Genomic DNA, 12741 nt, shown 5'->3' on the forward strand with positions numbered 1-12741 from the left:
ATGGTGTAAATACCTATCACAGTTAATGGCTATGAAAAGCTGTTGGTGTCTAGATAGAAAGAACTACATGGCACTAAATTAGCCGTGACTCAAGTCTCAGGGTTTTTACCTTTACATTACCTTAGCTGATGCAGAAAGTTATTCCACTTAATGGTTTACTGTGTAATAGTTTTGTTGCCCTATATTAACAAGTGAAATATAGATTGAATAAATACTTTATATGTGGTCCGTATAGAAAGTGATGTAATTACACGTCGCTGTTTAATGGATGACTGGCTGGGCTCATGTTTATGAGATAGAGGATCAATATGAAATATTTGTGACTAATTTGTCATAGTGATATCTCAGAATAAAAATAATCAGATGTATTTAGATTACTGGATCTAATGACATATCAAAATTCACACTCAAGTGCTTTTAAAATCAGGATCATGGTCTGTATTTACACAAAATTATCATAACAGGACACCTAATTTCACTGTTTGAGAATGTTTCTACATTTTCTCCTAGAGTTTGGAAAAATTCCACTGTATTCCACACAAGTGAACAGTCACCATGGAGAAGAGATACTAGTGGCAGACACCTGTGATCCACAACTGTCCCCTGTACCAAGTAAGTGTATTGATTGATTTAGTTCTAATTCCATTCGAAAAAAGGCAAAAATATTGTAAAATGGAGGGTTCCTCAACAGGTGAGGGTTCATCTCTACACAAAGGTGCCAGAAAAAGGATATTATGTTTAATCACAGAATTGCTGCTGAAATGCCTGTCTGGTGATGCCTGTCTGTATGCCCCTCGATCATGTATCATAGCATCAGGGCTTAGAGTCAAGAAATAAAAAGAAGCTCAATGCAGCACTTTCTGCAGATGTCTTAAAATATAAGGCTTATCCAAGTGTCTTACGTCTGATTTTCCAGCTGTATGGGAGATAAAGCATTCTGAGAATTGCACTTACTGTCTGACATCAATATGTAACATTTAGAAAGGCAATTGTTAATTATTCCTCTTTTTTTGTGGTTGTGAATTGGTACAAGTCTTTCTGCGTAAACACTTCCTTGATAAGAACTTTCTGTCACCCTGATTTTTTCTCTGTGAAATATTTAACTATAAATGGCTGAGAATTGGCATTTTGAAATTGTTCGTGGATGTCAGGGTTGTGTTGGTTGTAGTTCTTTTACTTTCCCATCACATTACCTTGCCCCAGTTTAATAAACTGAGTAATGTTAAACCACTGAAAGAAGGGAAACTCATCTGTTGCTTTTCTAATAAAAATATAAGGAGGATAATTGTAAGTGTACTCTAGGAAATATGCGTCTTACTATAAATATACTTTTTCACTGTTCTGTGTGCTTTTCTCAGATTTTTCATGCCCTGGACTGGGAGTTTGAAAAGCAATTTTTACATTGGCTTGTCTTTGTATTTTAGTTTTGGGGAGCTGTTTCAAATTGGAAGACTATTTTTCTGTAATGAGACAGCAGTTTGCTCTCATCAGAAATCCCTCTTCTGCCTTCCTTCTCCACTTAGCACTTCCAGATAAGACTTTTATCTGACACAGGTCAAACTATTTATGATTTTAATTTGTGATCTTTTTAGTTCTGTGCTTGTACCATCTGCATGAGTTGATTAAGATATTATAATGTGTATGTAACTTACTGTGAACTTCTTTCTACTCGTATAGATAAACTAAGGATGGGAGGCTATCCTGTGCCAAAGCCATCTTTTAACTTGGCTGCAGTCGTGGCAGAAACAATTGGACTTGCTGTTCAAGAGGAATCTGTAAGTAGTATTCCCAGATATCTTGCATAGTCAGTTTTTTGTGCCAGTTGTTTCTGAAAACAGTATGTTTCTCTTTTACATTAAAATTCTGCAGAAGTATTCCAAGTTGCAATAACCTCTCTTTGGCTTGCTTTTGCTTACTCATTACAGAATTACTTTAGCAAGAAGAGATATAACTGTGCTGACCTGTCTGGGGGTTGGGGAGGAGGGCAGAGGCACAGTTCCTACTTGTGTGTACAACTTTCAAGTTTGACTAAGACATTGGACTAAACACTTGGGTCTGCCAGACTCCCATTGTGCAGCAATCATGTCTAAGACACTAAAAAATATTGTTTGGTGACTCAGGTGAGATTGTTTAACACTTTTGCTTGGTAACTACAGTGAAAGTGATAGTATGCAGACTATTTGTATGTGTGTCTGCATTTGAATTATGATTTATTTTTTTCATTTCCACAAGATTTCTTTAAAGCTGTTGATCAAAATTTTATCTCCTTTTTAATCTTTATTTGTTTTCAGTTTTAAATATTTCAATTTGAATGGGACTTCAGAATATTTATGTGCAAACCTATCATATTTCTAATTTTTAATCTTCATAGCTTCTCACACTTCCTTTCTTCATTTTTCTTCACCACTTGCAAGGAGTCCCAGAGTGTACTAAGTCCTCCCCGAACTAATACTGTTATGAGCCAGGCCCCAGAGAGCACGCAGTCTGAAGACTCAAGAAAACATCCAGCTTCTGAATCAAGAAATGATGACAACAATTTAGGGTGTGTTTCCACTTTGTTATAATAATATTGTTTTAATCAGGCTTATATGAAGTTCTAGTTTTAGTAGAATTTAAAACCTTACAGCAGCTTGCTTTAAAGGTACAGACATGGAAATAAATATTTTCATATTATATGTGCTTCTTGCAAGTAAATAACATTAGAAGCAGAGGAACTGATAAAATGTAAAACTGTGGACTTTGACTTCATTATCAAACTTTTGATTTGAGATTTCTACATACTCAGTCCCTCCCTCACTTACTTCTTGTTATTGCAAGGTATCTTCTGAGGCCCCTAAACCTGGGGATAAGGAGGCCTGGAGCTGGAGTAGAAAAATTATCATAAAACTTTTCTGCTGACTAGATGACCTAGTGGTTGACTGTAGCCATTCCCACTCTCATCAGGATGTTGTAGTCTTAACTGATTTTTTTTTAGCCTCTATTTTTTTGCTTAAATGTGTGTTTTATTGATGACAAGTGAAAAACGGAGTACCTGAAAGAAGCTTGCACATTTTTCCTTCACTTGCAGAAGTTATTGTGATTATAAGATCTATGCAAGAATCTAGATAGATTGCTATCACAACCATTCTCACTTTCTTCCATTTCACATTAAAAGGTAGGGAGTCCTTTGGTAGGAGAGATGCCTAGAAAAGCTTCATTCTGTCCTTGGTTCTCAGTGGCATGTGGGGCAGAGTTTCACACCATACTAAAATGAAGAATAAGTCTGGTTTGTGGCCTTTTACAGCTGTAAGTGCAACAGTACTTACTCCTAGAAAAAAAAAAATCCCTTTTATTTTTCCTCCAGTTTTGAGTTAACACTAGCAGCTCTAACGGCTCTAAAGCAAATCACTCATAGGAAACTTGTAATTTTTCTATATCCCTTGCTCTCCTCCCAGCCCGCTGTGTACACCAGAAAAATCTCTCTCATTGTGTTTAGTCTTTCAGATCCATCTCAGAACACTCCGCCACATGTTGACTGGGATTCTCAGGTAGCTTCTCCTGTTTTTGGAGCTTCTAGCAGTATGAAGAACAACTCAAGTACAAGCCATACGCCTTGTATTTTAGATTCAGGATTGAAGCCTAATCTCAAAACCAACCTCTTCAACAATCCTTCCAGTTCCAGACCTCATAAAAGTAGATCAAAATCTGAAGATGTTGCTTTTGTTGCACCACTGAATCTTGGAACTGAAATCAACTCAGTTATCAGCCAGGCCTCTATCAACAGGCAAATGGTTGTGAAGAAGAATAATGAGGCTGTAACCTGTGTTGGAAACACTTGTGCAGCTAAAAATGAGGCGATCAAGAGCGATTTCCTTCTCGTACACCAGCGGCAGTTAGAAAGCCGGTGTGCTAAGAGAAAGAAAGCTGAAGATGAACATGCAGTTCGCTGTGAAAAGACATCCTTCAACAAAGAGAACTCTGTGCCCTTTCAATCAGACGTTCCACATATGAATGGGGAACACACAGTTGATAAGCCCTTGGATCTCTCTGATCGCTTCTCTGGAGTTCGTTGTCAAGAGAAAAAACAAGCAAATGAGGAGACCTGTAAAAACAAACTGAAACAGGTGACTCTGCATGACATTTTTTCACAGCTAGGGAAACCCGTTCCTGAAGGTTCATCATCTGTTCAAAATGCCAACAATGAGAGCTGTTTGTTTGGCAGAGATTTACAAGAGGAATCCTATGTACAAGAGGCAATGCTGGGAAAACCATTCCCAGATAAGAAGATGCAGATCCAAATGAAAGAAGAAGTTCCTCCCTTCAAAATTGCACCACTGTTAAATTCTGCAGAGACAGAGCAACTTTTTGAAGATGTGAAGGTATGCTTTTCTGTCTTTTTTTTTCCTTCTCCTTTGAAATATTATATTTAAATTTTAGGAAATAGTAAAATTGCAATATGTTGTTAGGTTGCCAGTGGCCATGTACCAAATAGAAAGAAAACAAGGACAGGACATGGAGAGTCTGAACCTGCGTCTGTACTTCAACCAAACCCTTGTAGACTATCAAAAAATAAAGTACTGCAAAATGAACAAGGTAACTTGATGAAAATGTTCCTTTTATTGTCCCTTGCCCCACCAGCCTGTGCTATGGTTGAACAGAATTTTTCATATCATCTTCTATCCCACTTTAATAACTTTCTCTTTTCTGCTTCTTAGTCTTATTCTGTTCAAGTCTTCTCAAGATCACCTCCACATTTTACATCTGCATCTTCCTGTTGTTCTTTTGCCACTATATTATAAATATATTGTTGGCATTCAACTGTAAACTTGACAGGCTGGGAATCTTGTTCTTACTCGTTTATTCAGCTTTCTTGTTTACTGCAGCATATGAATACTGAAATATCATCTCAGGAAGTTTAAACTGTCGATATCAAATGTCTGAAAACTGTACTTACGTGTAAAGATAAACCATTTTGTTAATATTTTTCACGATTCCTGATGATCTCTTAAATAAATTTGTACCTTTAGTGATAATGAGCAGATGCTGCCAATAGTCTTCCTAGAAGTTGTATCTTCTTTCTTGTTAAGTGGTCCCAGTCTCAAAACTTATTTTTCGAATTGAGGTTGTAGAATCACTGCTTCTGTACTCCTTAGCTGAGTTGTTACAATGCATACTTTATTTAGAAATACTTGCATTATGAATTAAAAAAAAAAAGTGTCAGCAGTTGCTGTGGCCATGTAGCTTAGAATCTAAACTTCTAGTTCACAGGTAAATCAAGAGCCACCTCTGGAACAATGACCAAACACACTTTTTTACTCTTCTGTATTCTAAGAACTGACTTTCGTATTCTTATTGTTCTAATGTCTTACATCCAGTATTAATACTACTTGATTTACACAGTACAGAGATTCTACCTGCCAGAGTGTTTTATGGCTATTCTAGTCTATGTATTAGATACCTCATACAAACACAAAGGTGTGGTATGCTCCCTGAATATGACAAAAAACTTAAAGTTCTATTTCTAACTCTTCTGACAAAATATGATTCACACCAAATGAGCCTCTTTGTTGTTTGAGAAAAAGCAATCCCTAAGCCCAAAGATGGATTGATAAAAGGAAAGCGAACTTTTTATTTAGACGCCATAGAATGCTGTTGCCAGAAGTGGATTCTGATTATTTGTCTTTCTTGTCATATTCCTGACATCCAGACCTGAAAGATAAACCTTTAGAAAACCTTCAGTGGAGCATAGACCCAGGAGCTGACCTTTCACAGTACAAAATGGACATTACTGTGATTGATACAAAGGTATGTAACAAATCTGCCTGTTCTGTGATATTGAAAAAAGCATAAAAATGCAGTATTATGAACTTTATTCTGAGCAGACCAAAACCACTTTCTAACCAATCTAAATTCAGCTCATTTTGTATTTGTTTGCACTCCAGATATATTTGTTTATGCATAGTACACCACAGCTATCCTAAAAAATTCCCACTATCTAGTTGTATTTGATAAACTTATCCGGGTGGCTACTCAGTGTGAAACTGATGCATTTGGGGGGTGGTTTGAGGTTTCTGTTAAGACAAAAAAGAAAAATCAAAGAAAACCCTTAATCACGTTATTTTTCTTGTGAAAATGTTCATGGTGATCTCTCTTCATGTTAAGTAATAGCAAATATGCAGAAAGTGACTATTATCTAGCTTTGAGTTGAGTGCAGGTTGGTTATTAGGATCTCTAAGAATTTTGCTGAAGTCTGTTTGTTTTGTCTTACTAAAAGGCTGTCTTAAAATGTATTAATTTCACTGGTTTTTAATTTCTGTATGTTTCATTATTTTTTTATCTTTGTAGAATTTAACATGAAAACTTTCAAGGCCTTTCTTGCCTATGAGGTTAAAGTAATCTGCCAGATAAATGTTTCACATTTGACTTTCAAAACATGTTATTCTCTTACCTAGATTTTACATCTTTATCATGCAGGTATTGCTGCAGAAAAACATCACACAAAGTGTCCAAAAAGATGCCAGTAACTGTTGTGAAAGCATTTCAGATATACAATAGCAACACCAACCACACAAGTTTCTTCTGAGTGCAATTGTCATGTTTGCTTTTTTTATTTAGGGTGGTACTCAGTCAAAAGTCGGAGGGGAAGTTGTTGATATGGATTATACATACGTTAGTGAAAGTGTGCTGTTGAAAATGCAGAATCAAGAGCAAAACCAGGAAAGCAGTCCAAGTAAGACTTTTTTTTTCCTTTGTGTTTTTTGTTTGTTTGTTTGTTTTTTGTTTTTGTTTTGTTTTGGGTTTTTTTTGTTTTTTGTGGTGTTTTTTGGAGAAAGAAAGAGTGAAGGGCATTTTTTCTTCTCACAGTAGAACAGCACTGATATATTTTTGCAGGTTACAGAGATCACTCTGTTTCCTAGTAGAATCAGTAGTTGTTTGGTTTTGGTTTTATGTTGTTTGGTTTTGGTTTTTTAACTTATTTGATAGGAGTCATGCTGAGATAGAGCCAGTTGCTATGCTTTTACAGTGCTTAAATACTTAACCGTATAACAGTTCTGATCTCACCTGCAACAAGCACTCTTACAACAAACAGCTTTGCAAGTTTGCTATTTGTCATATTAGACTTTCTGTGGGGAGGCTAATTTAATTTTTAATGGCATATAACTAGAACTAGTATATTTAAAATAAATCCAAGTGTGTTTATTTTACATTAAATTTATGGTATGTGGTGAATCATGACTGCAGGGCAGTGATTTTGAATGGTGTGTTTTGTTTTTTTAAGCCGTTACAACTTGATCACATTTCCTTAGTTTATCTCCTACCCACAGAAAGTATTTCTTTCTGTGTGGATAACTCCATAATTACAAGAACAAAAATTTCATGTATCCAGTATAAGGTTAAAGCTATACCTAAGTGATTTGCAATTAATAAAATTTTAGAAATTGTATCAAGCTGTCTTTATGAAAAATAAATGAGCATTGTCCACATTTAAAAGATCGCCAGAGAAACTGCAGAAAGAATAAATGTGTTGCTGATGTTGAGCTAAGCAATACTGGAGCAGGAAATAAATGTTAGTTCTTTCAATACAGATTAAATATGTTTTATTGACTTAAATTGTCGAGAGACTGATTTGGATGTTCATTATGCTTTTTATAATAGGAGAAGAAAAAAAAATGAATGATACCTTAACAGATATGTTTGATCGAACAAGCTATGAAGATTATGAATCCTGCCTACAAGAAGATGGTGTTGCACATGATGAAAAAGAAACCCTTCATGATGAAGAGCAGGATAAAGGAATAACAGCAGCAAGCAAGAAACTAAGGAGTGGGATATAATTTGTTTTGTCTTTATTAGCCTGATTAAACAACAAAAGTTGATTTGACATCAGGCTCTGTTCTTTAGGAGCAAATATGCCAAATAAACCATGAGTTCATTTTTCGTAAATTAATGGGAAAATTTATTCATTGTGAGGACATAACATAAACCAATATGAAAATTATTTTGGGAGTTCATTTATGTAGCCACCACAGAAATATGGGTGGTATAATGGAACATGGCATAGGAACTGTACAGTAAAGTGTCTCTTACAGGAAACACCAGATTTTGGCTGCAGATTATTTGTTTTTTTCTTATCCTAGGTTCTATCAAATATTTTACAGTATTTTGTATTTTAAGGACCTATTCTGCTTACCTTTTTAAATATGTCTCGCTGCTGTTTTCCTTCTACACCAGTAGTGCTTTTCAATCAGTGGTTCAGTCAGTTCTATATTACTTTTAGTATCTGTTTCAATCTGTTGTCTCAGGCTGAATGTACGTGGCATTTTTTGATTTCTTAATAGCCGAGCAGTAATTATACAGACATTTCTCCAGGCAGTCTGTTAACCTTTATGATATGTATTTTTTTGTTTTGCATGTATATTTACAGAACATGAGGATAAACAAGATAAAGCCAAGCAGAAAGCTTTTGTGGAGCCCTATTTCAAAAGCGATGAAAGGTAATTTAGTTTGTTCTGCATAGGCATTTTAAGACTCTTTATATCCTATAGGGAACTTGTTCTACCATAAAATAAATGTGTTTGTGCATAACATACTAGCAGCTGAAGATGCACAGGTAAAATATCTAGTGAATTAGATAAAAGCTGGGCTAATGAGAAAAGAAATATACATACTGAGATGCCTTTCTATCAGATTTGCTGTAGAGAAGGGATCGCTTCTTCTGCTTTTTATAATTGTATTGAATGCAATATTTTGTAACCCATGTTGTTTCTGGTAGGCATGTGGTCATGCATGAGTTTATGAGCAAAGAGCCTATGGGCTGCTTGTACTAATAAAAACCTTTCCTTCTCTGGCATTTTTGCTCCTTCCTCTAGGCAATAAATGAGTAATGTTTAACAAATGTACCTCTTAGTGCTTCATCTATTGCTTTTCTGTATAATCATCATTGGTAGTCTGAATCTTCATTTCATAATGATACTAAGCCCTTCAGTTAAATAGTTGTTATCTTGGGGGTTTTTTACCTCAGCATATGTTATCTTTGTAGATGAAAACTTGTTGAGTGTTTTGTGAGCAGGTAAGTTGTAAATATTCCTTCTGTTCTTGAACCCTAACATACATTCCTCTTGCAGAAATCAGTGCAAGCACAACTGTGTCTTGGACAAAATAAAGATTCTACAGAAGATCTATATTTGAGTATTTTTTATCTAGTTACTGCTTTCACACTATGAAAGCCATCATAAGGAGGCACATCTCTGGTTATGTAAAAGATCATATTACATTTTAAAAAACTGGAAGTGTTGTAGTTACAAAAATAGCCCAGCTGTGAAATGCAGTATGACTGGGTTTTGCAGGCATTTTCTGGTATTTTTTCTTTTCCCGAGACTCTCCTTCGTCGTGTTATAAAAACCAAACATTTCGAGACATGCAGGAGAAATAACTGTGCTATCATGTAAAAACGTTTTCGTTTTTCAGAAAGAATACTGTGTTAGATTTTCCTCACATTGAGGTTATTCGAAAAAAAGAAGAAAGGAGAAAATTGCTTGGCCACACTTGTAAGGAATGTGAAATAGTAAGTAATGCTTTAAAATTTGGTCAGTCTTCCATTCTTCTAACTCTGCTAATATCTAAGTGCTGAAATACTATGAAATCATGAATCCGGTTGTATCATCATCAGCACCTACAGTAGTAGAGAAGGAAATGTTTACCAAAGCTGTTTTTACCATGTTTTGGGTTGGTTGGTTTGTTTTTAACTACAGGAACCGCATATAACTTAGAAAGTCTTGATTTTTTTTTTTTGGTCTGTATATATGAGGATGGAAACTTCTCACATCATGGCTCCAGTAAGATTTTAGTTAATAAAAAATACATTAGCTTGTCAAAAAAATGGTTACAAGTTTCTAAACTTTAGCTCAAAAGCTTTACTGAAATTTACAGCTAGTGGAATAAGTAAGTTTCTTGTCCTGTTGTACCTATATATACATATATCTTGATTTGTGGTGTTGCGTTTGTTTGTTTAGGGGTTTTGTGTGTGGTTTTTGTTTTTGTTTTTTCTTCTTCTTGTTTTCTCGAGTGCCTGCACTTCCAGGTAATCACACCAGCATAGGTGCCAATGTGTATATGTGCAAATGCATGCAAAAATGTTCACATCAGCAGGTTTAAAAATGTGAAATTGTGGGGTTTATGTCACACATTTTTTCCTCCCTTTCAAATTACTAAACTGCTTTCAGATACTTGGTATAGAGATAAAATACTGTAGTAATTACATCTTTAATAAGGACATGTTTCATTTGGTCATTAGTAGACTTTCAGGCTGGAGTTAATTAGGCAGTGATCTAATACATTATGACTTGCCCGAAGTGTGGATTGATGACTGAATAATGATGAATTCTCTGAAATCTTTTCACTTATTTTCCACACCTATATAGAACCAACATTTTTCATAGATTCCCCTGCTATTCACTGTATAGTTAAGTTACATTTACTTAGCTGAATAAATTTATTAGAGTATATTCTTAACAAAAACACATTCATGAAAAGATAACTTGGGTAAAACTTACTAAATACCTATAATTAGGTTTTACAGACAAACATACCATTTTCAAAAATATGTTTGATTTAAAGGGTTTGAAAGTTAAGATGATGTTCTGGGGGGTGGTAACTATGGTGTTTGGAAACATTTACAACTTGTATTTTACAATATTAGGTTTTACATTAAACTTCAGAAAAGTTTGGTTTGGGTGTGGGGTTTTGTTTATTTGGTTTTTTTTCATTGGTTGTTGTTGGGTTTTTTATGTACACTATTAAAGATAAGCATGTGTGGAATGCTTGGCTGTGTCACTGCACCATAATAAAACCAGCTTTGAATGAAATGTCTGTGGAAAAGGGGAGTATTAGGGAAAGCATAAATGATGCTTTAAAAAAGTCTTGGCTTACTTATTAGTCATACAGGTTTGAGAAGTCTCCAAAGTCTAAGGAAATCTATAGGGAGTGGGTAGAAACCAAACAATTGTTTCTGGCCATATGCTGGGGGCAGTATGAGAGTGGGGAGAGTTACCTGACAATTTGAGCAAATGTGAGAGATTGAACTTTTGCACGTGCTACAGCAAACTCATATCAAAGTCCTTATCTTCCAAGTCCGTATCTTGGAATATCATGGAAGCATCTAATTCACTTTACAGTGTAGAACGTTTGATAAGATGGCTTGTTTTGGTTTCTTATGACTGTGATGCAATTGGAGAAAGGTCGTACATAGGAGTTACTGGTAGCTTGTGAAAGTAATGTTTGTTAGTGTAGTTATTAAGACTAGCTTATATAAGTAGAAGAATCAGTCAGGTGTTTTTATATATGTTTAAGTTACAGAAATCACTCTGTAAGTAACTTTGTGCTAAACTAATGAGTTTCTTTTTGAGACTGCAAATTGCAGAGTTCTGTAAACAATTATTTTACACTGAAGATATCGCAGGATGAGTTTCTTGCATATCTTTTCACACATTGAAAAGTGTAGCTTGAATGTTTTCTGAGGGTTGAAAATGCTGTGGATAGTGAGATCAATCTAGAAGACAAGTGAGAGTTGTTTTAGCTATTTAGTGGACATATAGCACTCATTTTTGTAAATTTCAGTCGATTTCTAAACAGACCAAAATAAAATTTTTAAAAAGTTACTTCCTAGTTCATTTTTAATACATACATAGCTTGATCATTGATTTGTCATTTGATTTTCTGTTCCAACAAAACTATACTGTGTTTTTTCATTGTTTGGTCCATTAATGTTCCACACCAATCTTAAACATTTTAGTTAAAAAAATGTGGCACACTGCAAATTTTTAGTAGGCTGATTTCTAAAATTCCAGGCTGTTTAAAGGACACACATAGGGCACACTGCTCACTATCCTTAGATAAAATTTGTCTATTAATCTGTTTGGTTTACAAAGATACTGTAGAATTCTTACAATTAATTCTGTTGACTTAACACTATATAAATTCTTGACTTTTACCAGTGAAAATGGATGTGTACTAGATGATAATTACACACTCCTCTCATTAGTCTTTTAGATCTTTAACTGAGTGTCACAGTCATTTTTCCAGATGAGTCTCTGAAGTCCAGCTGTGTAACAGTGACCCAACTCTATCTGACTCAGTCCCTGAGCTACTGATACCCACTTGTTTCTGGTCCTGGCCACGGGCTTTTTTCCTGTTTAATGTAACGTTGTATAAGACAGTAGCAAACGTTTTCAAACTGTCGCCAAATTCAGTGACTGCAAGGGTTCTGCTGTCAAGATTGTGGGAGTAACCCGGGCCTAGTGCACGATATATTTTGAAGAACCTTTTACTGGGACTTCATAAGCATTCCTGTATATTTTCTGTGGAACTGGCACTTTACTCTATGAACCAGGGCTTTGTAGGAGACAGACGAGTATTCTGAAATTTTGGGGACAACCTGCTAACAATCTCAATCTCTGTTCTTGACCAGAAGACCCACATGTTAGTACAGATTCCTGTACTAGTAAGGGCTCCAAGAGCAGAATATGTTCTGGTGTCACACTTTGTAGAACAGCAAGACACCTGAATTGATCGGGGGGAGGGTGAAGAGAATGTACCTCGATTTCAGGCAGAGCTGGAGTTCCCACAAAATAAAGAATGACAAGATGTAACAAGTCTGCTATTCCTAGTTGAGGCAGTTTTGTCACTGACATTTTCAGAGCTCTGATTACTCTTCTGTCTACATAATCATCAGTATTTATATCTTGTGATTTTTGGGGAGGAGGA

At 35.4% G+C, this 12741-nt stretch overlaps 1 protein-coding gene across 5 annotated transcripts in view; it reads left to right on the forward strand.

Annotated features, from left to right (window-relative positions):
* RBBP8 (RB binding protein 8, endonuclease) overlaps positions 1–12741 on the forward strand; it is a 46525-nt gene that overhangs the window by 29107 nt on the left and 4677 nt on the right. For all 5 annotated transcript variants that reach the window (XM_021287034.2, XM_065053314.1, XM_065053313.1 and 2 more), the window contains 10 exons: positions 511–612; positions 1678–1775; positions 2415–2542; positions 3476–4358; positions 4446–4572; positions 5687–5784; positions 6595–6709; positions 7636–7803; positions 8405–8474; positions 9448–9544. In XM_021287034.2, coding sequence (XP_021142709.2) covers positions 511–612; positions 1678–1775; positions 2415–2542; positions 3476–4358; positions 4446–4572; positions 5687–5784; positions 6595–6709; positions 7636–7803; positions 8405–8474; positions 9448–9544 — 1886 coding nt within the window. The remainder of the gene's footprint in view (positions 1–510; positions 613–1677; positions 1776–2414; positions 2543–3475; positions 4359–4445; positions 4573–5686; positions 5785–6594; positions 6710–7635; positions 7804–8404; positions 8475–9447; positions 9545–12741) is intronic.

The sequence above is a fragment of the Columba livia genome, chromosome 2, assembly GCF_036013475.1.
Source record: "Columba livia isolate bColLiv1 breed racing homer chromosome 2, bColLiv1.pat.W.v2, whole genome shotgun sequence".
Taxonomy (NCBI): domain Eukaryota; kingdom Metazoa; phylum Chordata; class Aves; order Columbiformes; family Columbidae; genus Columba; species Columba livia.